The sequence below is a fragment of the Eleutherodactylus coqui genome, chromosome 3 (assembly GCF_035609145.1).
Source record: "Eleutherodactylus coqui strain aEleCoq1 chromosome 3, aEleCoq1.hap1, whole genome shotgun sequence".
In the NCBI taxonomy this organism is placed as follows: domain Eukaryota; kingdom Metazoa; phylum Chordata; class Amphibia; order Anura; family Eleutherodactylidae; genus Eleutherodactylus; species Eleutherodactylus coqui.
The window spans coordinates 168,909,676-168,937,172 of NC_089839.1; the positions used below are offsets into that span (position 1 = coordinate 168,909,676).

Genomic DNA, 27,497 nt, shown 5'->3' on the forward strand with positions numbered 1-27,497 from the left:
TTTCAAGCCTGCCCCCCCCAAAAAAAAAACAGAGTAGGGCTTATTTTCAGGGTAGGTCTTATTTTTGGGGAAACAGGGTAAAACATGTGTGGCAGCAGAGCTTGCTAAGATTACATTACTACAAGTGCACTGTTCAGTTTTGCATTAGTTATGGCCTCTTTTGAACCATTGTACTCCCATTTTAGAACAATAAATGGCTGCTCTGCAGCACACACGGATAAGTTATGGCCCTTTTTAATATGCACAGCTCTGCGGGGTTTGATGACCAATAAAAGCAGTGAGGTCTTCATATGGCTCATCTGTACGTGAACAATTTATCTCCTCGCACTGCTGAATTTAGACATCCTCTCGCTGGCCTGAAATCAATCCTTTTCCTCGACTCTCCACCCAGGCCGGGGAATTTTTAATAGCGCTTCCCAAACCGGGGACATAAATCTAGGGACACTTGCTGCGACTACAATCTTCTTCCACAAAATAACTTACAAGGCACCACGATATCTGCCGCCTGTCAGTGACTAAACTGCGGGCCTTGAAGATGCATGAAGGAATTTAGCCAATTAATCTGGTGCGCAGCTACAATTTGTTCTCCTCTAACCCCAGATGTCAGCTTTTATTCTCCTCATGAATAAGGATAGTGTGCGAAGAACTTGACGCTGCCCTCCATCATCCTCATGACTAAATAATAATAGGTAGCTTCAAAAACAGATACAGGAAATTCCTGCCACGAGATGACGGATCGGCCATGCGTGCCTCGGCTCCGAAAATACCCAAGTATAACATGGGGAGTTTGCGCCTCTGAATGGTCAAAATTGATCACGGGTGCCATTGAGAGAATTGGAAGTTTTTGCCTGTGTTTAGCTGTTAATACGCTCCAATATCTCTATATCAATTTTCAGATACCATCATTATGTCCTTTATGAAGACATGGCTAATGCAAGTATGTTCCTCGGAATCCTAAGCTTTGGGGGTGGAGTGTGGTCCTTCAAGGACACTGTATGGCTCATACATAGGCTGGGCGATTCTGCATGCGGGAGGCCCGTTGTAGATTCCGCCTGTGAACCCGGATGGTGACCCCACGTATGGCGCATGACTGTATTGCGTATGACCTCGGAGGCACACACGCAGGCGGCCATGCGCTTTTTTTTCCTGTTTGTAGTTCCCGTGCCGTGACTTAGCGATGACGCGTGTACCAGCAGCCCATATGCAATGTAATTGTATAAGAGGCTCTATGGTCGCGGATTCCTCAGTAAAATAGAGAATGCTGTGATTTTCCTTTTGCTTACGGCATACGCAATTCGTACACGCAAGTGTGAAGGAAAATTCACGCCTTTCAATGCCCGCCTTTTAACATGGATCGTGTTTGTGGAATCCGCTATTCAAATCTGGTCATGTGTTAAGTGATACATTCATTGTATTAAAATGGTAACAGTGAGCTTAACATCACCATCATAATAAAATAATCGAACTATAGGACTAAAAACATAAAATGTAAATGTATTGGAATACCATTACAGAACTGTACTAAATTCCTAGGAAATAAGCCACAAATTCTGCATTGAATTAGTGTAGTTTCACATCTGCGGTGGGAGTTCTGTTTTCCGGCTCTGAACGGATCCCATTGACTATAATGGGGTCTCTTCAGTTTCTGCTCAGCTGCCCGTCATTTTACTGAAAGCGCTGCATGCAATTTTCCGACTGAGTTTCCAGCACATATTTGAAACCATGTTTAATTATTCCGTATTTAAAATATATAAGTCTTTTTATTAGCTGGAGTTAGTACATTTCTACTGACTCCACAAACGATTACAAGGCCATACTGCATCTCTTTATAGATTTCAAAAATAGGCATCCAGAGGCTTCTATCAGGCTATGTTCACATGGGGAGGTTATGTTGCAGACCCTCAGCGGCAATGAATCGGCAGCGCAGAATCCGCATCAGAATTTGGTGAAAATTTCACCCCCTCGTATGAAGAGATGGGATCCACAATGCAGGACAAACGATCAGTGGGGATCCAGAGCGGTGGATCCCTGCTGATTAACAATTGATGACCTATTTTGGAGGACGTTATTACATTTCTACAATAAAAACCCTTAAAAATAATTGTATTTGTATCATCGCATTTCAGGTCCTATAACATTTTTATTTTACCAAAAGAGCTGTTATTAGAGATCAGCGAGCACGCTCAGTTCAGGCAATTACTTGAGCGAGCATTGCTTTTTTCGAGTAACTGCCTACTCGTCCGAAAAGATTCAGGGGGCGGCAGGGGGGGGGGGAGCGAGAGAGAGATCTCTCTTTCCCCCCGCCCCTCAAATCTTTTCGGACGAGTAGGCAGTTACTCGAAAAAAGCGATGCTCGCTTGAATAACTGCCTTAACCGAGCATTCTCGCTCATCTCTAGCTGTGAGGTATTGTTTTTTTGCGAGCAGAGTTATGGTTCTCATTTGTACCCTCTTGGTGTAAATTCATTTTTTGGGTTTTTTTCCCATCGTGGTTTCCTATGAGACAGATGCAAGGAAAAACATTAATTTAGGCTTTTTTACAGTGCTTACCATGCGGTATAAATAATATGCCACCTTTACTCTTTAGGTCAATACGATTGCCGCCTGGAATTCCTGACGATCAGCAGATCTCTACAGGAAGTGAAAAGGCTTGGCAAGGCCATCCATAGTTTACAAGTGGACAACCCCTTTAATTGCAATTAAGAAAAAAAAAACCCTGCTTCATAAATCCGTTCAAGTATTGTGTACACGAGGTGATGTGAAGCACAACTTTATGAGACAGAGAAAATAATCTGTAATCATGTAGAAAACGGCCCAAGGAATGTGAAGGGTAAACACTTTACGGATCACATCCTGCACAAATTCACATCTTTCATTCACCGTTAATGGAATAAAGCTGGAGGGATGAGAAGTAGTGGGGGTTGGGGGGCAGAGAACTAGGAGGCCTGGAGTACGTTTACATGCAAACTATGAAAGTAACATGAACCAGAGCGTGTATTCTTCACTCTAAAAGTGAGTTAAACACAAAAGAACAAAGAAGAAAAGAAAAAAAGCGCAATTTGCCAAATTATTAACAAAAAAAGGCAACACATATTTTCCACCACTTCAAGGAAAGATAATCCCTTAATTGCTTCATTGTTGTAAATAGTGTCAAGCCAAATTAGCTTAGAGGGGCTAAATGCAACTCAGGACTGACGCACAGTGTCCCTATTAAAAAGGTTACACAGTGATCCATGCAAACAGATTGTCTGCTGGGGGTCGGAGGGGTCGGTGTCAATTAGCCCGGCCTACCTCCAGACTAATTCATAACTGACACTTCACTTAAAAGCTTCCAAATAACGAGAACTGGACGTTCCATGGAAAGACAGATGATGACCAATTAGTCTAAACTCTTGACGTTACCCCATACGCCGGCCCCCATGGATATCATTAACTGGGGTGGGCCCTGATGGCAATTTTCTTCAAACACGGCACGTTTTCACATGAGCGTCTGAGCGCCGACATAGTTTTAATCAGGGATTAAACTCTAGCAGGATGTCAGCGCTCAGATTGGTTTCTCCCCGTACCCCTCCCCTACACAGAGTTCACACGCAACAGGTTAAATCTAGCCAGATCCCTATAGTACAGTATGTATTGTGTGTTACATTGCACTCACAAGCCGATCAATTCTTTCCTTTAGGGGCCATTCACACAAGCGGATTTTCTCTCCATCTTAACCCGTATTCTTTACAAACATATTACGGACAGCGTACAACACCACTGATATGGGATCATGTAAAAACGCAGCAAATATGCAGTTGCATGCGTACTCACTAGGTTTTTACATGTGTTGCCAGAAAGCAATGGGGGGGGAAAAAATGACATCAATTGGGCCTTCTTGCATTTTTCTGCACGCATGAAAAATGCTGTGGATACAGATGTAAAAAACACGTATGCATTAAAAATGGATGCAACATGCATGCAGTGACAATGGTGCGCTTTTCATAGTCTGAAATTGCCTTTGTCTAAGGGCTCATTCACATGGGCAGGCGCAATGTCGGACCGAGAAACTGCCCAATACCATGCAATTTTCACAGCAATGCAAAGCAGCTTGGATTAACAAAAAAAAAAAAAAAAGTTGCTTCGTTTCTATGAAGGGAGTTCAATGGGAAACATCGCATTGCATCACATGGCATGCGATGTCTTGTAAGGTCCCACTGAAAACAATAAGCGAGGCGTTCCGATGATAGAATGGGCTACGATTGTAAAAAAATAAATTAACTTTTATGGATTAATCCATTAAGAAGAATGGATTTCTTATTTGCGCGACTTCTGTGCACCTCCCATCTAACAAAAATCGCGTGAGAATATCGCTCGTGTGGGCATTCAAGTAAAACACTGTGGAAAGGAGAGGGTAAAATCCAAAAATACTGCACAAATGAAAATGGATACATAAATAAAAAGTAATGGAAAATGTACTACCCAACATTATGTTCCTGGTCACAACATAGACGCCGCCATCCTTTCTACAACGTTCACAACAATACGGAGGTCAGAAGAGGTATAAAAATGGGCCATAGGGGCAATGGCGGCCATATCAGGATTCATACTAAGGCGAGACGCACAAAACTCGCGTGAATAAGAATGGAGTTATTCACAGGACCGATTTTTTTTTTCCGCACTGTGATCCTCAGATCGCATCTCCCATTGTTTTCAATAAGATTTTTAAAAACATTGCATGGCACTTGCAGGCCGTGTGATGTACACGCGAGTGTCATGTGAGGTTTCCTATTGAAATTAATGGGAAACACTGCTAATCCTCTGACGCACGTGGAACACCCGCCTGAAGAATGCAATTTTGCAGAAGTGATGCGCGGCACTTTTGAATTTAATATGCCTGACATATGTGTATAGAATCCCTCACTCTCCACCCCGCCATACCGTGCACTTCTCCAGCCCTTTACCTTCTGTATCACCCCATTACTTGTATGTAAGCTCGTTGCAGCAGGACCCTCACCCCTACTGTCTTCATCAACTGATTACTATGTAACCGTGATTCTGTAATTTTTGTACTTTTGTCTTTCTGTATTCCCCGTCTATGTAAGCGCTGCGGAATATGTTGGCGCTATACAAATAAAGTTTATTATTATCTGCATGGTAAACGAACGTTAGCAAGCGTGATACCGCGCTAGGCCGTGTGAATGTAGCCCTAGGTCGTTTTTTTGGGGGGGAGGGAGGGAAGCTATACACAAGGAAGCCACAGAGAGGTAGGCCGGCACCATACTGTTATGTAATCTGTCTTTGTTGCCCCTAGCAACCAATCACAGCACAGCTTTCATTTATTATACTGCTGAGGTAAAATGAAAGCTGCGCTGTGATTGGCTGCTAGGGGCAACACAGATTTTCTTCATACAAAATGTGTCTGGGAATAAACCCTGCTAAATAAAATATAAGGAACGCTGGTTAATATCCCCCTCCCGCCCCCTGATGTTCTAATAAGACTATACACCATTTATTTAGCAGTTTGCTATGGGCCAACATAGTCGCAGACACTTGCAGTTGATACAAAGAAATCGGACCTTGTAACACGACAGATTTCTGTCACAGATTGGTTGTCAGAAACAATCCTTTGTGTTAAAATTTCAAGCATGGACTGGTCAGACCTCTTAACATTGCAAGCTTTGAACCTGAGGTCTATGGACGCCTCAGAGGAACAAGCGAAATGTAAAAACAATGACCGTACACGCATTATACAAAAGTGCCTAAAAGAAAAAAAAAATAATCACTGATTTTACTGCAAAATTTCTCTTTTGATCAATTCAGATTACAAGCTGCCATTTCAGAGTCTGGCTTCCTGCCCAAAAAATGAAATCTCCCGCCGAGAATTGTGACTAAACGCAAGCATGTGTCCTGACAGGACCAGAGGAGCATTCTACAGACGCCCAGCAGCATTCAGTCAGGAGGCGACGCCTGAATCGCTTTCACCAAGAACAGACATCTTTGTCAGGAGCTTTGAAGTGCGAGGACAGATTGAGAGATATTCCACATGAAGAGCCCTGCCTGCCACCCCTCATTCCTTCCCAAGCAGAGACATCATAGCTGCATGTCCTCCGGCATGGCCGAAGCTGCAATGTGATCTGCAGTCATCCCTGTTTTATCCTCCATGAAGGGAGACTTGTGTTCTACTGCCTTCAAAACCGAAGACTGAAGAGACAAGAGTGATTAGAGACAGAACAATTATCGTTCAAACGAGCGAAAGTAAACGATAATCGTTCAGTCTAAACATGCGCTAAAGACCGAACGAACAATAATAATAACGTTATTCCCTCAGTATTAAAAACCATTGCTGGCCAATTCACTTATCGCTCGTTTTTAAACAGCGCTCATTCAATCCCTCTCATTCACTTATACAGCGAATGTGCAAGACTAAACGAACCAACGATGTATCTTCTTGTCTGAACAAGCTGCATGAGAGCAAACAAGCTAAGGCCGGGCTCACACAGGCAGATTCCAATTGTGAAGTTTGCAGCAAAACGCAGGCATTGAAAAGCATGTACTTTTGCTTTTTCGCTCACGCTCCCAGATAGGAGTTGCGTATTTCGCAAGTGGAAAAACAAAAACAAAAAAAATGCAGCATGCTCTATTTTGCTGTGGATGGCCTCCATTGAAGTCAATGGAGGCAATTCGATTCGCAACCCATACGCAATTAACAACGGCACAGAAAATACAAATATTGAAGGGGAAAAAAAACTGTACTGCGCATGACCGATGGCAAGCTGCCACGGTCATCCATAATACAGGAAAATAAGGTACGCAGAGTCAGCGGCTGGGCTCACAAGCGGAATCCGCTGCAGGCCTCCTACATACAGAATCAGATCCATCCGTGTGAGCCCGGCCTTACTCGAATGTTATTTGCGTGTTCAAATGGTAAATCGTCCAATCTGAGAGTACCCTTAGGCCAGCTTCACACGGACGTGCTTGCGCACACAATACGCATAGAATAGTACCAATTAATTTCCATAGGTTGATTCTCATGTCTGTATTAATAATATATTATTATTATTATTATTTTTATTATTATAGGTGCCCATAGAAGCCAATGGAAATAAAACAGAATACGGATGTCAGTATGACCGGGCTAGCTGAGACTAGTACTGTGACATATAGTTTCCTTGCCCCAAATGGAGCTTTCGGAGCCACGACAGGAGTCCGTCAATAAAAGAACGCCACAAGTATTGATTTAAAAAGAAAACAAAAAAAAACCCAACACAAATAGGCGATATACTCGAGAGAGCATCGCCTTTTTCGAGTACCTGCTGCCTGGTCCCTGAAGATTCGGTGGGGCCGAATCTCTCTCCCCCTGCAACCCCCTGCTTACCCCTGCGGCCCCCCCGAATCTTCAGGGACAAGCCAGCAGGTACTCAAAAAAGGCGATGCTCTCTCAAGTATATCGCCTTACCGAGTATGCTCGCTCATCTCTATACACAAACAAAAAAAGTTAGGGCCCTTTTACATGGGCTGAGAAATCATTTGCATTCCAGGAATCAGTGAAAGTTTGAACGGTATCATTTAGTCTAAATGCATTTCAGTCGTTCAGTTTCTGCATGCCTAAAAACTAAAAGATGGATCGGCCCGTGGAAACAGGCAGTCGCTTATGTATGAATAAGGGTGGGCGGGCACGATCCCCAGCCCGCTCTGCCTTCATTCACTAGCGAGGATCGTTCCTGTGCAAGGGCCCTTTTACATAGGATGACCTGACGGACGCAGATGCCCTACAGGTAGTCCCAGTGATGAACATTTCTGTAAAAGCATGGGAATGATCATCGCTAGTGAATGAAGGTGGAAAGGGCTGAAATCGCTCCAGCCCGTCCGCATCTTTTCACAGATGAACTGCCTGTTTACACAGCCCGATCCGTCATTCAGTTTTTATGCCTGCAGAAATGGGACAAACAAAGTTATCGTTCATTGCTCAGTTGTGCGTGCATTTAGACTGCGCAATAATTGTTCAGATTCTTACTGATCACAGGAACTTGAGCGACTTCGTGGCCCATGTAAAAGGGCCCTAAAAGCACAGCAACGATCATTGCTTGGGACGCCCTGTTGGGCATCTGCGCCCGACAGATCACCCTGTGTAAAAGCACCCTTAGACATAAGCAGCACTTACTAGCAGCAGTGGCTATCTGGCTGCTGGGATTTGTTCGGCTCTGTGTGGGAAGAAACTGCGTCAGAAAGCCGACTCTGACATCTTGGTGTGGGTGGTTGGAGTCGGTGCCTCTCGAGGCAGAAACTAACAGGCATTTTATAAATATGCGGGAAAACACCAAGACTAATTAAGTAAGAAAATGTGCAAGAAAGGAATTGGAAGTGCTGCAGACTCAGACAGCAAGGTCAGGGTATTCTAATATGCAAAAGTAGGAAAAATCAGAAAACACGTGAATTAATTATGGTAAAACTGCAATTGCAGCAATGGAAAATGTACGGGAAATATCAAATACATCATCTAGCATGAATGAGGCCTGCAAAAGGGCACAAACCCTGTCCGGCATCATTAGGTGTACCAGTTTTGGTGCTGCAGACCCAACAACCCATCTCTCTCTCCTAAAGCTGCCCATACACATCAGACTAAAGTTTTTGAAAATGGACGATTTCAATCAAAACAAGGAACCCACATTGATCATTATCTAGATCAGCGTTTCCCCCAACTCCAGTTCTCAGGGACCCCAACAGGTCATGTTTTCAGGATATCCTTATAGTAAGTACATCTGTGGCAATGTCTGAGGACTGACAATAATGAGAGGGAATCCTGAAAACATGACCTGTTGGGGTGCATTGAAGACGGGAGTTGGGAAACACTGATCTGGGAAGAAGTCAACCATGTTTGAAATTTCTGATGGATTACTATCTGATGGATCTTTCTTTGAAAGAATATTCCTAGAACGTTCTTTCGTCCAATGACTATGTATGGCCAGTCTGAAGGCTAGTGATGGCCAATATGGACCAATGTGTGTCTAGCTGCGTCTGTGATACAATTGTTCACTAGACAATCGCTCAGCCATCAACCTAGTTCTATTTCATATGCAAGACCACCTTTATGATCTCATTAAGGTACAACACCCAGTAATACAGGCTGCAATGAGTACTAGTAGACTGACAGCAAGCGACTATCATCAATTTCTCGCTGGGCTGATATCACAGTGATGGCCCATATCCATAAAGCCCAGGGCACATGCCATGAGCACTCATGCATATAGATGCTTTTACCCAACAATGTGACCTTGCACACCTTATTTGTGTTTCAAGGCTCCTTTATTTCAACTATTAGAAACACTATTAACTCTCAGATGAGTGAGTTTTAAAGTAAAAAGGTCCTTTTAGATGACGTTGTTTGAACAAGTGAGCGACGTTACCATTAGCTCATTCGCTCTTGATACATTGTTGGTTCTTTCAAATGAGAAATGGTTTAGTCTTTCATATTCGCTATATTAATGAATGAGAAGAACTGAACGACTGCTGTTTAACCCGAATAATAAGTGTACGAGCCAAAGATGACTTTTACGCCTGCAGAAAATGAACGAAAAGTGAATGATTATCCTTTGCCATTTGATCATGTTTAGACCGAACAATTATCATTCACTTTCACTCATTTGAATGAGTTTTTGAACTACCATCTTTCCGTCTAAAAGCATCTTTAGGAAGTCGAAATACTGTATATTAAAAGGCTTTACCCAGGCAAAAACTATTGATGACCTATCATCAGGATAGGTCATCAATAGCTAATCATCGGAGACCCACCAGTTGTGATCCCTGGCGATCAACTGATCATCCGGGCCTGCTGTCAGTGCAATGGAGCTGGATGGAGTCATCAGGGAGAGAAGCGGAGGTGCCATAGCCAGCTGAAGCCAGCAAAGTCAGACGTGGAAGTGTAATAGGAGGCTTCAGCTTCCACCGATTTCAATGGCAATGAAGCTAGCTATGTCACTTCGGCTTCTATCCTCGATGACAATTTCAAGTCTGGCGTAGTGGCTCCCCAACAATTAACTATTGATGACCTATCCTGAGGATCGGTCATCAATAGTTTTAGCCCAGAAAGCCCCTTTAAACTGCCATCCGTTTGGAATGCATTGATCCATATCTTCAAGGGTGTAAAAACAAACATCGGATATGGGATACATACATGAAAAAGGTCTCATTTTCTAAAAAAAAAATAAAAAAAAAAAAAACATGATAAACCCAGTGAAAATGTACTCCATTTTTAAACCGCTGATAAACCCCATTACATAGCACTGATGAAAGCATATTTGTTTTAAACAAGCATTCATCGTATCTAAAGTATATACACTCCTTCATAGGATCGGCTTAGTTCCACTTCATTGTAGGTGAAAAGTTCAGTAAGCCAAGTCGATAGTAAACCGAGTGACCGCGTTCGTTAAAAATGACTGCCTCTACTCAGCCTTCACTGTGATTATGTGCAAGGTACACTTTAATTTATAGACACTGCTGAAGCGATGTCAGAGTCTAACTATATCTACCATATTATTACACTATATATAATTAAAGCAGACAAGGACAACTTGAAAAAGTCTGTGTGCACTTTTGAAACCATGTTTTCGGATCAGTGTAATGCATCCAAAATAAAAAAAAAAACTATATAAAGCAATTTTTCAAATAGCTGTGATTAAAAATATCCGTTTTATCTATACAGCTGCTCTGCAGACTTATGCATCTCCATGGTTGCAAACCCTGTGTAGTCTGATCCTGCAGTCATGTGTCATTCTCTCCCATCTGTTCTATCCCCTTGCTAAGCTACTGTTTCCCAAGTCACTACATTGCGGTTATGGGCTGATCTTACTACATACTGGTGGGTTTTTCTACATCAGTAGAAATTCTTGACTTCTGTCAAGTTCATCAAACTGTTATTCAACCAATATGACTGCCTGGATTGTTAGTCCACCAGACGCTGCCTTTCCTCCCCCACCCCTCACAAATCTCGCACAAATATGGGGTTCATATATGTGCTGTGTGAAACTGGCCTTAGACAGGAATGGCACAAGAACTCGTCATCTGCTGTTATAGCCCATCTCGGCTAAGGAATGATGAGTTCTGCAGATGGACACATCATTTGAAGCACCAGCGTTGTATTTGGCTGCAGTCTCCATGCACTACCTATTCGTCAGAATGATTCTTGACATCCTCTTCTGACCCCTTTCATTGGTGAGTTGTTTACATCCACAGGATCCCCTTTTGCTGGAAGTTTTTCCTTGATCACACCATTTTTTGTATACTCTTCACATGGTTACACAACAAAACCCCACAAGGTTGTCAGTGTATGAAATACCAACCCTGGCTAATCTGACCAGGCCTCATTGGAAGTCGCTCAGATCGCTGGATTATCTAATTCTAATGTGGATTTATGCTAAAACAGATCCAGGGAAAACTTGTCATGTGATTCTATGCTGCACTCTGGAGTCACGGGTCTAATTTCCATACAGGGAAGCTCCAATCATGAAAGGGTCAGTGTATTAAATAAAGTGGCCATTCGGTGTATTAAGCTGCATAGCAATGCATTAAGTTGTCATTCAGGAGTATAGGGAAAGCTGGGTGCGAGAGCTACACTGGCGATTATAATCAGGTTACCCATCCATTATACAGATATGCAGGATCACTCAGCCTCATGTATTACAAAATACATATTTGTCATGACAAATAACAGCGCCTCTTGCAGGTCCGATGACTTTGTTGCTTAGTTACAGCTCTCTGTAAACTTATTCATGAGCCACAGAGGAAGCTGGAGCCAGATCTGAAATAAAATACTAAGGAAATGAATCACACTACAAGGGGGTCTCTCTCCCCCGGCATTCCCGATTAGTCATGACTTAAAACATAGCACACAGCTAGTTTGTTTCCTTTAGAACATCTTACTGAGGGTGTTTGAAAAATAGTTCAAATGAGCGAAAGTGAACGATAATCGTTCGGCCTAAACGAGAATCGTTCGCTTGTTGTTCATTTTATGCAGGCATAAAAAAAAATATCATTGTTTGCTCATTCGCTTATCATTCAGTTTAAATACCAATCATTCAGTCCTTCTCTTATAAGGCAAATCTGAATGACTGAAAGATACTAAACCATGCTTTTTTTAACAAACCAACGATGTATCTGCCTGTCTAAAAGGCTGAATGAGAGCGAACGAGGAAAATCAGCAAGTATGTATTGCTATATGTTATAATGAGCGTACTTAATTCATAGTGCACAGAGGCAGTAATTAATATTCTACATAAGCTAAACGATATTTTAGGATCTACCCAAAATACTTTTATATATTAAGATTATTGCGGTAACGAGCACCAATTGAAGATATAACAAGTTGTCTTCATACATACCTTCACATCTACATGCCACAATTATCGTGCTGTACTTCGTGAAATCATTCGTATCAGCCAGTTTATTGGTGGTGGTGCATCCTCCATTTATAAGGGGATATGCTGCTACTAATATTTATGACGCATGAAAAAAAATGTGATCCACGGCAAACAAGAAATTATCACTTGTTGATCAATCACGGTGCATGTTTACACTGGTCAACGATTGATCATTGCTTAGTGTAGAAGGGCTTTTAGGGTCGGACTGCACCCATCTCATGGGATTTTTTTGCCTTCCTCTGGATCAACAAGGGGGATGGAAACAGGCTGAACTAGATGGACAGTGTCTTCTTTCAGCCTAACATACTATGTTACTGTTGGAGAAACACTACAATTGTACAAATGTTGCTCTGTAGGGAGGCGAGCAGCAGGGAAGCTAATTTATACAATTCCCCATTTTGATCATTCTTAAAATCGGCAATGGATGTAGACAAAGCAACCACCTTGAAACAACCACCCAAGATTGCGTGGAAGTGGTCTTCTTGAAGAATATGGGCAATATGCAGATATGGTGGAACAAATAATCTGTCACATGAAAGCCGGTCTAGATAAGAGGTGGTCTTTGGGAGAAGTTTTATTGTATGAGCAAATACAATCTGCAGAATGTAGGAAAGATCACCACTAGAGATGAGCGAGCGTACTCGCTTAGGCAAACTACTCGAGCCAGTAGTGCCTTATGCGAGTACCTGCCCGCTCGTCTCAAAAAATTCTGGTGCCGACGGGGGATCTTTCTCTCTCACCGCTCTCCCCCGCCGGCACCCGAATCTAGATGCGAGCAGGCAGGTACTCGCATAAGGCACTACTCGCTCCAGTAGTTTGCCTTAGAGAGTACGCTCGCCCATTTCTAATCACCACTTAACTACGCTGACCTAATTGCTAAATTCTCATTCTATTATATAAATCACAACTAAAACATTTTTTTCTCTTTTTTTTTTTTTTTATAAAGAAGGTCCATTAAATGTACAATAACACTACCTGGAGTAATGGCCACCGCAACGTGAACACATCTTCCATTAATTTCCATTAGGGATTATCAGAATGTCAGCAGCCAGTTCATCTCTGGGCATCAGGCTGTCTGATTCTGAAGGCCATTGGGGGTTGCAATAGTCAACGTTTTACAATGTCTCCTATGGGTAGGTTGCAAAACCCCTTTATCGCTGATCATAGAGAGGAGGAAACGTACTTATAATCCATGGTACACTCATTGACATGATCATTCCACTAGGCCACACATGCATGCAGTTTCTATGGAAGTATGAGAAGCTACCAGAAATCTTTCGGTGTTCACCTGATGAAAAACCAACACAGAAAATTCAGATTCATCTGACAAGGCTCGGTTCAGATTAAATCTATGACCTCCGTTTAACTTAATATATGTGCTGTGAAAAGTTTTTGATGGAGGTCATATGTCTATGATATTATTCCGTATCCTTTTTTGTGGTATTCTAATGGATACCGGCCAGCCAGGAGGACACTTTTTTGGCCTCTGTGGGGCTAATGTAACCCTCTGAACAGTGAGAGCTTTCCCAGCATATACGCTAAACATACATCAGGAACATAATGTGAACATATCCTAATGTGCATGGCCACCATGTGCCTGTGGTTATTTTTGCCTTCTACTCTCCGCCCCAACGCTGAGGACCAGTGGTTACTTCCTACTGAGACATGCAAAGATGCCTCGTTAGCAATTATGCAATGGAAAAAGCCACCACACTGGTCTTCAAAAGAGTGGGGAGATCCTTTGTGGTCACCTCACTTAGGCCCTGCTAGTAAGCTTGGTATTTGCAAATACCATTCATTAGGGATTCTGAGGTCACTGGACCTCACACATAATAGTGCCTCCAAATATAACTTCCTATGAAGGTTTATTAGATCATATATATGAAGCCTGAAACTCAAGTCCATGTAAGACCTGAGCCAAGACACTCCCGTCAGAAGGAACAAAGCTCCTCGGCTATTAGCACACAGTATATTAAATGCACCCAAAGGGCCACAAGAAGCTATTTTGACGAGTTCTGCACTATCTTGTTAGGAGTTGAGGGGATCAGTATTGAAGTTTCCATGGTGACATCGAGAGTCCGTCAGCCGTAGATCCATTCTTTCACTGTCAGATACTATGACATGCGGAAATTGCATCAAATAACACCGTTGTTATGTCTGAGGCTTGGGGAAAACAGCAAGGCAACACATAGGTGGAAAAAACAGATATTATAACAGCACCACGCTTTCTATAGGAGGACTGGATAAATATACATTGTGCGTCCTGCCAGTTACTGATCAAATCTTAATTTAGTGGAACAAACCTGAGCAATCAGATTTCAGACATTCGTGATCTCACAAAAGCCAAGAAAGCGCTAGGTAAAAAATTGGTTACTTTTTTAGCACAATTGGCTTCCAAACACTTGGCCATATATGAAGTTGATATTTGTGCCACAGGCACAAAAATTAGCATGAGAACTTATTGGGGGGCATGGACCAATATACTGCGTTTTATGGCGTTTCCAACATGTGACAACAAGAACAGCTTTACAGACAGCTCCTCATATCTCAGCTTCCAGGACTAATGTGAGTGTTAGGCCTGACGGGCTCTGCAAGCGGAATTCCGCAGCCGAGTCTGTCACGGCGCCCCCCCAGGGACCCCATACTCACCTCCGGATCCGCTGTCCAATGTCCCGCATCCCTGCCGGCGCGCATGCGCAGTACAGCGCATGACACGCTGGCAGTGTCATGTGACGTGTCAGCCGCGTCATATGACACGCCCACAGCTGCGGCAAACAGAACATACCATGGGTGATTACAGGTGATTTCACGGGGTGGAATTTCGCACCGTGGGCATTGCGCTATTAGGTTCAATACAACCTAATAGCTGCGGGGCAACACCGTGGATTTCCGCCGCGTGGTACACGGCGGAATTCCACCCGTGGGAATTCGGCCTTAGGGATGGTTTACACAATTTTTAAACATGCTGTGCGGTTCTGTTTGGAGGTTCCTCACAGCTACAGTAAACATTGTGACGAAATCTCTGAATGGAAACAAATGAAACAATTCAGGCGCCACTTGGTGCGAGTTTTACAAGGTTTCTGTTTGGAGTATAGAACAATGTAATCAACTATGCTATTCTATACTCCAGATAGAACAGAAATGAACAAAAACCTTGTAAAAAAAGGACATCAAAGTGGTGTCTGTTCCATAATACAAGTGAACGGCTCTGTTCGTGGATTCCCTCATAGTGTTGTTTTCGGCAGCTGCGATAGAACCCCGAAATGGGATCGCAGTGTGTTAAAGGCTGTGTGGACCCTCCCAAACACTCACATAAGTCCTGGAAGCTGAGATATAGTTTGGCATGGTCACCAAGCCGCAGAGCATCTCTTGTTGTCCCAGGGCTTGGCTGTCACACGTTGGAAACGCCGCAGAAGCGTTGGTGGGAATGAGGCTGTTCGGTTGTCCGCAAGATCAGTCCCACGAACCATCCCACCAGCAATGTGGCCTACTACCATAGCCGAGCAGGGAGCCAGTTGTATATTAGAAACAGACTTGGCTTGCTCAAGATGGCAAACGATTGGCAGAAATCGGTCGAGCATATTTAACGCTTCTAGTTTTGGTTGTCCACTGCTGAAGTTTTCCGACCCTACAGACCACATTTTTTGGCAGGTGGCAAACAGAAGTTTGGTGTTGCCCATTTGTGATAAAATTTCAAATTAAGGTTGGAGAAAATAGGCCATTACTGCCAACTTATCTCACATCTACAGGCAGCTTATGGATAGATTTCATGTTTTTATAATCACTGATGGCCAAAGACCCCATCAAGTAACACCTAATGTCTCAGCTTCCTGAACCTTTTTGAAATAGATATGGGAAGAATGAGTGCAGCTAACCTTTTAGGTTATGTGTGGAGTCAATCTTCACAACTCTGATTTGCTAGTATTGTACATGCAAAAGGCTTGCTAAATAGCATGACATTATCCTTGGTGTCATTATCTAGTAACGTCATCCTATTATAAAGGTAGGCTGTAAACCATAGACACAAATGGATTTTGACCCATAATCTAAAGACAGGAAAAACCACACTATTATCTTCCGGCAATGTATAAGAGTAGCTAAAACCAGTACATATATCATATCCTGACATAGTCTCTCCGACTATGGAGGTGGTGAAAGTCCTTGGATATTTGCTCCTGGCTACTACAATCCAAATGTCAGAAAAATTATTCTCATCCAAATCAGCTATCAGGATGGCAACGACAACCCAAAAAGGACTGCATGCTTACTAAACAATAAACTGCTAAAAAATGGCCAAAGATACATCAACAGATGCCATTGGTTGGGTTTATTCATTTTAATTGGCAAAGGTAGAAGATCCTTGACAAACACCAATGCACCTTCTGACATGATAGGGATTTTTAGATTCCCCGTGTAATGAATTCTAGCTGTATTTGTTGTTTCTGAAGGTCTAGTCCTACATTAATCGGGGTTAGTCATATTTACATATTTCTGAAGACAAATCAGAATGAACTTAAATCCTTAACTGACTGCCAGGGGTGTTTAAGGAGAACCTGTTACCTCGGAACAGCACCATTAATTAAGTTATGGTGCTGTTTGAGGTGGTGATGGGAGATGTAATTTTTATAATCATCTGCTCCCCTGTTACCCCTCAGGTGAAGTCCATATGCGGTCAGAAAATCTGACTATTTTCAGACTGCTGTGCAACGCACTCAATGGCAAAGTCAAGCAATATGAACAGCGTCCATCATCTTTGATACCAGACATTTGCAGGAAGAATAGAGGGAAATACCAGCTGAAGAGTTTTACACATTAGTAGGAGGTATGCCACGGAGAGTATCCAATGTCATTACGGCCAAAGGAGCCCTACTAAATATTAACATAGGTATATAAATAATAGCTTTGATTCTTGTTCCGGTGTCCAGTTATATTTGGTAGGATAGCTTACATACGGGTGAGGCCCCCGACGCCTCCTACGTCGTGCACCTACGGGGGGAGGCCCCCGACGCCTCCTACGTCGTGCACCTACGGGGGGAGGCCCCCGACGCCTCCTACGTCGTGCACCTACGGGGGGAGGCCCCCGACGCCTCCTACGTCGTGCACCTACGGGGGGAGGCCCCCGACGCCTCCTACGTCGTGCACCTACGGGGGGAGGCCCCCGACGCCTCCTACGTCGTGCACCTACGGGGGGAGGCCCCCGACGCCTCCTACGTCGTGCACCTACGGGGGGAGGCCCCCGACGCCTCCTACGTCGTGCACCTACGGGGGGAGGCCCCCGACGCCTCCTACGTCGTGCACCTACGGGGGGAGGCTCCCGACGCCTCCTACGGGGGGAGGCTCCCGACGCCTCCTACGGGGGGAGGCTCCCGACGCCTCCTACGGGGGGAGGCTCCCGACGCCTCCTACGTCGTGCACCTATGGGGGGAGGCTCCCGACGCCTCCTACTTCGTGCACCTATGGGGGGAGGCTCCCGACGCCTCCTACTTCGTGCACCTATGGGGGGAGGCTCCCGACGCCTCCTACTTCGTGCACATACGGGGGGAGGCTCCCGACGCCTCCTACATCGTGCACATACGGGGGGAGGCTCCCGACGCCTCCTACATCGTGCACATACGGGGGGAGGCTCCCGACGCCTCCTACATTATGCACATACGGGGCTCCCGACGCCTCCTACATTATGCACATACGGGGGGGGGGGGCTCTGCACGCCTCCTACATTATTCATCTATGAGGTCTGGAAGCTTTGCTTCTATATACTACAAAATAAGACCTTTCCCTGGTGTTGCCTTTCCACTTTGCTAAATTCCTATTAGAATTGCCTTACATTCCTGAAATACCAGCTCGTTATCACAGTACTAATAACTTGTAGAGGGACACATAAGGACTGTGGAGGACTTGGCCTGCATTACAGACAAGCAAGAAATGTTGAAGACATTCTACAGAAACAATAAAAGCACTGTAATGCGGCATTCACAGTGGGAATACACCCTGAAAACAAGTAGAAGAAAATACATTATACTTTCACATAAAACCTCGTTAGTCGCGGTCCGACAGGACGTAAACACAGAAGGAATTGTGGACATCAACTTGTTAAAACGTCCAACTCAATAGGGAGGCAATAAGTAGAACTCACTTTGAGACAAATCAAAAATACCGGACAGGAGAGATGCATCTTATAGAATCTTACTTTTCACTTCCTAACAAAGACCATCTATATAAAAGGACATGCAGGCCGATAGGCAAATTATCAGCCAAACTTGTCAAGATTGTCAGGATCCACCATCAGAAAATCTAGTGCCCATGTCCAGTTTACATCAAATGTAGACATTGCAGCCACGCAAAGCTGCAGTAGCTTACTCTATGAGCATAATATCCATGTGTGATATTCACCTCAAGTCAATGCAAGTCTTCAAGTGATTGCAATGCTTGGACAACAGCAACAGGATGAGTCTTAAAGGAGATGTCCCGAGGCAGCAAGTGGGTCTATACACTTCTGTATGGCCATAATAATGCACTTTGTAATGTACATTGTGCATTAATTATGAGCCATACAGAAGTTATAAAAAGTTTTATACTTACCTGCTCCGTTGCTAGCGTCCTCGTTCCCATGGAGCCGACTAATTTTCGCCCTCCGATGGCCAAATTAGCCGCGCTTGCGCAGTCCGGGTCTTCTCCTCTTCTCTATGGGGCTCCGTGTAGCTCCGCCCCGTCACGTGCCGATTCCAGCCAATCAGGAGGCTGGAATCGGCAATGGACCGCACAGAAGCCCTGCGGTCCATGAAGACAGAGGATCCCGGCGGCCATCTTCAGCAGGTGAGTATGAAGACGCCGGACCGCCGGGATTCAGGTAAGCGCTGTGCGGGTGGTTTTTTTAACCCCTGCATCGGGGTTGTCTCGCGCCGAACGGGGGGGGGGGGTTTAAAAAAAAAAAAACCCGTTTCGGCGCGGGACATCTCCTTTAAGATGTAAGAAGACACTGACACAATGGGTAAACATTGAACATTCTAAAGCACACATATCAGAATGACCATCTGATCCGGGCCAAATCTTTTGGCCACAGGTAAAGTTTTCAAAAAGTTTGCAGTCTTTGCATTAATGGGGATATGAGTGGAGTCATTTCTTTTTCCAGTGGCCTTCATCCGTAAGATAATAAAGTCTACCACATACTTTCCTTGACATTTTTTCACTGTTCTCCATGATCTCCAACCACTCCATGTATGTGCACTAGAGATGAGCGAGTATACTCGCTAAGGCACTACTCGCTCGAGTAATGTGCCTTAGCCGAGTATCTCCCCGCTCGTCCCTTTAGAGTCGGGGGCCGCCGCAGCTCACAGGTGAGTTGCGGCGGGGAGCAGGGGAGAGCAGGAGAGAGAGATCTCCCCTCCGTTCCTCCCCGCTCTCCCCCGCCGGCCCCCAAATCTTTAGAGACAAGCGGGGAGATACTCGGCTAAGGTACATTACTCGAGCGAGTAGTGCCTTAGTGAGTATACTCGCTCATCTCTAATGTGCACCAACATGATATGTTCTTCACCGAGTCAATACGTATACTTGACGTCTATGTGTAATATACATTACCACGTCTATATGTGCACAGAGTGAATGGGACTTCTGGAAAAAGGTTAGTGAATATATTGCCCACCTGTGTGGGCCTTTATCCCTTTCATGATTACCCAATTTTGTGCCTTAAGGACCAAGCAATTTTCATTATTGCATTGCAGGAGCCATAATTTCTTGGCATAGCCATATGAGGGCTTGTTTTGGGGACAAGTAGTGTATTTTAACCCTTTCCAATCCAATTTGTATCCTGGTTTTCCTAGGGGGCTTGCTCTTTTTCTGCCATTATACAACGGCGCCATATGCTGGTAGAGCCAATACTGCATGAGGCGACACATTGGATAGGCTGCGACTGCAGAGAGGCTGGCAATATACAGTAAGAGAACCCCAACGGACGTCTTCCAACATCGGAGCTGTACAGCCTTAAATCATAATGTCTTCAGACGTCAGACAGTGGATTGGACAGGGTTAATGGCAGTACTCTGGGGTACATATAATGTGTAGTTTTATTAAACTTTTTTGGACGGGAGATGGAAAAGCTGTAAAAATAAGACCCAAAAACATTGGTGGAATTTCTGGATGTTTTTTTTTTTTCAATCGCCTGTTCCACAAAACGACTGGCAAACAAACAATGATTTTTATATGTCTGCATAGAATGAACAATAAGCAAACAAATTCCCATGCACTGTTCTGTTGTTAGCCACGTTTAGGCTGCCTTCACATCTGCGCTGGAGCCTCAGTTTGGAGGTTCCGGCACAAACTAGCAGAGGAAATAGCGCTGCATGCAGCGCTTTTTAATCCGGTAAAGTGCTGGACATCTAAGCAGTAACCAAGTGGACCCCATTATAGTCAATGGGGGCCGATTAGTCCATTCATAAGACGGATCCGTTCAGCCAGGGGATTCCCCTTTCCTGCTCCAATAACATTGCAGAAAAACGGAACCCCCGTTGCAGATGCAAAACAATTATCGTTCCACGTAAAAGGGGCCCCCAGACTTTGTTTCCCTTTGGTTTTGTGAAAATCATTAGACGCCTCTTCCCTTTTCTTGCAGTGATCTAACTTCCTGTTTCCATCTCTCATCTAAACTGCAGCTCCAGCATATAGGAGGATGGAAAAACAAAAGCAACAATGTTGACAACCCAACAATAAACAAAAAGCCAGATTTATAAACATTCCAGAAATGTAACAGTTTGGAGCAGCAGGGCATGCTTATTAACCCCTTGTACTAGAATAGAACTAGCACGTAGCAATTTACAGTCTATTTTCCCAGGATTCATTTTTTTTCCTTTCCTTCACTTCTCCTTATCCATAACAGGATGGAGGAGGGGAGGCTGGGAGCCGAGCAGATGTCTTGGGAAGGGCAGGCGGTGTGCGCAGACTCCCAGCACAGCGGATGATGCCACATCTCCTAGACACATTGCAATCCGTAATGCAGATCTTAGCTCACCGCCAGTACAGGCCAAGGATGTGAGAGGATGGCACAGAGGGCATTGAATACAAATCTCAGTCTACCCATCATGTAGGGAGCCCAATAACACTGATAATATTCCAATATTTTTCAACCAAAAGACCGAAATAAATATTTTTTCTATGACGAGCGACTGCTGCGTTCCCATTACAGAGATGTTAACCCTTTGCTGACATAGCTTCTCTGGTATTCCAAGTCAGTAACTTACCAAACTGAATTTACTGATATATTAAACCCTTGCAAGGTCATTACAGAGGTGCATTATTGTAGAAGAATAGGGAGAATTGTGGTGCGGGGCACAAGGTGACTAATTAGCAGCTGGCATGGGAGCACATGGCATTATATACTGACTGGCATGCTTGTACTCTATGGAACACTTGGCAGAGAGGTCATTGTATGACCTGACTGTTAACACCTATGTCCAGGCTGCGGCATGGTCCATGATAAGGATGCTGCAACTGAGGCAGCTGAAGAAGCCAGTAGAACAAGCAGGGCTATGCCAGTGTGCGCCATGTGGATGGTAGGATTGATAGCAACATAAAATATGCCTCACCAATGACTGTCGATGGAATCCCTGTATGGAGTTACAGTACTAAAATAGGCAGGGATGATTAACAATGCTTCCTGGTGTCTGGCTGGCAGCGCCATCAACAGGGGTGATAATGTCAGGTGCAAAATGACAAGCAGATAAAGATGCCAATGTCCAGTGGTTGTAAGGAGTGGGCACTGTGTGAATGATTACACTGATCATGGAGGAATGCAATACAGCTTGGCTGTGTAGGATATAAGGTCAGGCCTGTAGTGATATTAGGGAAGAATAGCAGCATTGTAGGGTTCTAGGATAGACCAGCGATAACAATATATAACATACTGCAGCTTGTGGCTCACTGCAGTGATGGTAGTGCAAAGACTGCAGTGTAGAATGGTGCAGGGACCTCAGTGTAGAGTAGTAAGCGCAGTGTAGGACTATAGAGCACTGTCAGTAAAGAACTACAGGGACAGCAATGGTGGGCTGTAATAGTACACAATGACAATAGTGTGGGGGGATGTAGTGAAGTCATCCAGCACTGGAGAATTGTGACAGCAGTGTGAGCTGCATTGAAGTGGCACTAGTGCTGTGACAGAAGTTGGTGTTGGCAGCATAGTGACAGCAGTGTGGAAAAAAGTGCAGTGAAAGCAGTGGGGATATGCGTTGGACTGACAACAGTAAGGACCTGTAATGTAATGTCAACACTGATGTGCAGGGCAGTGACAGCATTGGGAGTATACACAGTGCAGTGACAGCAGTGGGAGTGAGGGGAGATGAAATGCACTGCAGGCAGTGCCTGGCATGCAGTACTAGTGTGGGCAGCGATAGCAATGGGGATTGTGCAGGGCTTGCAGTCCAAGATGTGCAATACTAGCACCAGTGGTGGTGGTTATGCAGTGCAGTACCTGTGTAGGCAGTGACAGCAATGGAGGGGTATGCAGTGCAGTACCAGTGTGGGGAGTGACAGCAGTGGGGAGTATGCAGTGCTGGCAGTACCAGTGTATGCAGTGACAGCAGTGGGTGGTATGCAGGGTAGTGACAGCAGTGGGGGGTGTACAGTACCAGTGTGTGCATAAGGTAAAGGTGGGGTGGGGAGGGATACTGTAGTGCAGTACCAGTGTGTGCAGTGACAGTAATGGGGGAAGGGGGTGGAGATGGAGTGCAGCACCAGTGTGTGCTTTGACAGTAATGGGGGATATGCAGTGCAGTACCAGTGTGTGCAGTGATAGTAATGGGGGTGGGGTGTGCAGTGCAGTACCAGTGTGGGCAGTGACAGTAATGCAGGGGGGGGGGATGCGGTGCAGTACCAGTGTGGGCAGTGACAGTAATTGGGGGGGGGGGGTGCAGTGCAGTAGCAGTGTGGGCAGTGACAGCAATGGAGGGGGGGTGCAGTGCAGTACCAGTGTGTGCAGTGACAGCAATGGAGGGGGGGGGGTGCAGTGCAGTACCAGTGTGTGCAGTGACAGCATTAGGGGTATGCAGTACCAGTGTGGGCAGTGACAGCATTGGGGGTATGCAGTACCAGTGTGGGCAGTGCCCCCTCTCACCTCCTTGAGCTGCTCCATCTCCTGCCGGACGGTCTCGTACTCCAGCTCCAGCTCGTCATACTGCTGTTTGAGCTGCTGCTTCTCGTCCAGCACCACCAGCCCGTACTCGGCCGCCTGGATCTTCTCCCGGGTGGTCTCCCCCAGCTCCCTGAACAGCCGCATAATCTCCGAGCGGAGCCAGTCCGAGCCGGACTGCATGACCAGCTTGTCATACTCGTCCTCGTCCATGAGGAGAGCCATCCCTGGAGGGGGTGCAGGGCTCACGTCTGTCATCAATATGTCGGGGTTCCTTCCCTGCACCCCAAATCTTATCCCCGGATCATCCCCCGCATCCTGCGCCCGGCGCTCGCCGCAGACACTGGCAGGAATGCGAGCCTAACCCCGATTACTGGGAGTACGAAGCGGGGAGCGTCTGACAACTCCGCCGAAGGAAGCGCTGCGAAAGTGAAAACGTCAATAAGGAGGGACGGCTGGAATATGCTGAGAGAAAGAGACTTGGTAGACGGTCCCTAAGTGTCTGCTAAGGGCAAGACGCATGCTCAGAAGTGACGCGAGCCTGGAAGGCATCCACGACTACTGGCAAGACACGTGGGTGCTGGGAGATAAAAGCCGAAGGAAGGGAAGCGACAAGGTTTACTTATCCTAGCTGACATAGGAGGGGCGCTGTAGGACGTATGCGGCTGTAAATGCACACCTATGAAAATAGCGTGCATGTTGCAAAGATTGTAATGCATTTTTTTAATGCCCCCTTAAAAAAATAATGGGCCATTCTAGAAGAAGAAGAAGAAGAATGGCACAAATATAAAACATGCAGCAATTTGTCTAAGGGTGCCTTCACACTTACGATCGCGATATCACTGTGTTTTTTAACACGGATGTCAATAGGACTCTCTAATGTTAAAAACGTATCGCGCAAAAATCGCAAAGCACAAACTTTGGATTTTTGTGCGATGCAGTTTTAACATTAGAAAGTCCCATTGACATTTGCGTTAAGAAACGCAGCGATATCGCGATCGTAAGTGTGCAGGAGCCCTCAGACCAAGATGAAAAATTGCTCGTGTGAATTAACGAATTCAAATGAACGAATTCTTTACCCATGGACGTTCTGTCAATCCCAGAATTGCACAGAAATCGCATGGAAAAATCCAAATTGGGGTAAGGTCACATGGGGTGGCATCAGCAGGGGCTAGCTAGAAAGTTTTAGCCTTGGAGGGCAAGCACAAGGCTCTGGCACATGAGTACAGGCCCATCCTAAGATGAAAACACAGGATGTAGAGGGCTGTGCCAAACCAAACTATGCCCACCGGTTAATGGCCACATAAATGATTGCCAATATCATACAGTTAGTAGCCACTATGGATGGGCACAATTTGGTGGTGTACAGCCAGCACACTGTGTGTTTATCCTTAACCTGGAACCCATCCAACATAAATATGGCAGCTGAACTAACCTCATTATATATACATACAGCACTAGAACTAAGTTCATACCATAAATGCAGAACCAGAACCAAGCTCATAGCATAAATATAGTACAAGAACCAAGAATGCTCCATCTCTGTATAGCCAATTTCACAATTTCAGACAATCATAGGTGCATTTTTGCACTCCTAATACAAAAGAGTGTCCCGTCCTGAAAGCAGGTCCACCGACTGGGACTTAGCATTGTAGAAGCACATCCTAATCGGAGTGGTTTCACAAATACTGATATTTACACCATACAATGACTAAATAGCGATAGTTCTATACTAGCTCTCTAAGCACTATATGAGTATGTAATTACAGTACAGTTACATATATTTAATGACTCACGTAACGTCCTCTCTGGAGTTTCCTTTTCTTTACCATCTAGCCCAGACCACCATAAACATTTCTTCAAGTCACGACTTGTCTCTGTAAAGTTTGCAACATAGACATCTTTGGGTCCTCACTTTCCAGCATCCCATTACCACTTCCCCCCCCCCCCCCCAAAACACCCCAATTATGTACCTGATGTGTCTTATCTGCCCTGCTATGTGGTGTGGTGTCTGCAAATACTGTGCTTCAGAAATAACTAGACTTGTCATAACTATTAATTTCCTCCCCAAACATATAGTGCCACACAGACAGAACCCCTGAAAACAGTAGTGCTTAATACTGTCCTAAAATAATAGTGCCAAACAGATAGTGCCCATTCTTTTACTATAGATAACAGTGCACCACACAGAAAAAGGGCTATTTTCTGTACCCCAAACAGTAATGCCCCACATAGTAATATTTCTCACTCTGTGCTCTCACACAGTAATAGTACCCCTTTGTGCCCTTGTATGGTAATAATGCACACCGTTTTGACCCTTACAAAGTGATAGTGCCCTCTTAATAGTAATAATACCCTTAATAATTTGTAAGTGCCCGCAAGTGGCCCCTTAATCGTGATAGTTAGAGATAAGCGAGCACGCTCGGATAAGTCAGTTACTCGAGCGAGCATCGCTCTTCTAGAGTACCTGCATTCCTGTCCGAGCAGGCTCGGGGGGAGTGGGGGGTGGGGGTTGAGAGAGAGATCTCTATTGCTCGCTCATCTCTAGTAATAGTACCTCCACGTGTCCTATTAAAGGGGGTTTCTAGGACTTAACTTTTTTTTGTAGGCTTAAAATAGTATAGAAATAAAGAAAAAATGAACACTCACCTACTTCAGTGGCTCTCCCATCTAGGGCTGGAGTCCCGGTTCCCTCTGATTGAAACCTGGAAGACGCCGCGGGTGGTCACCTGCCATACATTGTGCACAGGATCACTCAACCAATCACAGGCCTTAGCGGCAATGGAAGAATCACCACTGAAGCCTGTGATTGGCTCAACATGCACAATGAACGGCTCATGACCGCGTGCACCTTCTTCCAGATTCCGCGTGGCGGGGAACGGTATTTCAACCCGAGACAGTGACCCACTGACTACCTGATGCACTACACCTGCTTTGGTTGACCAGTGCTGCCCATGTGAGCAGTGCCAGCCAGTCAGCAGCATGTAGTATCTTTGAATGCCAGTGTATATTAATGCACAGTGTGTATCAGGTAGTCATAGAAGTGACTTAGCCATCTTTGTCCAGAATCAGGTAACTTTAACATTGTAGCTATGTTAATGCCACCCCATGTGGCTACACTACTTCGGTCTCTGGTTCAAAAACCTGCCTCCAAAACATGTGGATGAAGCCACTTTAAGGGCCTATTCAGACGCCATCTTCACGTCTTTGTTCTGTTTTGCTTTCCAGCAGAATTCACACGAATGCTTGGGCCGCCTGCACACGACCGTGTTTGAATTGCAGAATCTGCAACCGTCCCCTGCGCTGACGATCCACGGCATTCCGCACCAATTCAAACGAATGGAGCATCCAAATGTCCTCTCACACGAGTGGACAGCGACTGCGATTTTCCAGTGACGCACACCAAGTACTTGTCCTAATGTATAGGGGAACCAGACATGGCTTCACAGTGCACCCTTAGTACCTCTCGGTATTATTGTATCTTGACGCCACCGGAAGCTAGGGGTTTGACGGAGAAAATGCCCTTGTCACACCCCTAGCTCCCAATTGGCTGTCTTAATGTTTGTCCTAGCAACAGCGTGTTGCTTTCATTTTGCCTGGGGTCGGATTGCTGTAGCCAGGGAACATACACTTTGTAGCCACCGGTGCTGGCTAACTGTTTGCGTGATGAAACTGCGTCCCCCCACACTCTTCCTCGCTGGCTGCTCCTGCATGGCCACCGCAGCCATCTGCCACACAGCTACGGTGGTAGCACTGTGGCTCCCAAGCGCTGCGCTGACCTGCACAGCCCAAAACTGGTCGGCTATTGAGACTTGCGCCCCACCACCACCACTACACCCTTCCCCGGCGCTCACTGGTTCTGCACGGCCAGCGATTGCATGTGAGCGCTGCAATGCCACAACACCCGACCCACGCCTCTCACCTCATTGGGCCTGAATCCAGCTGTGAGCCTCAGAACAGGGCAGAGAGGCGGAGAGCCCTCAAGGTTTT

General features: G+C 45.2%; 1 protein-coding gene across 3 annotated transcripts in view; it reads right to left on the reverse strand.

Annotated features, from left to right (window-relative positions):
* BICD2 (BICD cargo adaptor 2) overlaps positions 1-23,890 on the reverse strand; it is a 112,955-nt gene extending 89,065 nt beyond the window's left edge. For 2 of the 3 annotated variants that reach the window (XM_066596516.1, XM_066596515.1), the window contains exon 1: positions 23,493-23,890. In XM_066596516.1, the coding sequence (XP_066452613.1) occupies positions 23,493-23,765 (273 nt within the window). In that variant the 5' untranslated portion in view covers positions 23,766-23,890. The remainder of the gene's footprint in view (positions 1-23,492) is intronic. The other variant, XM_066596517.1, reaches the window with a different exon arrangement.
* Positions 23,891-27,497: the final 3,607 nt, after the last annotated feature.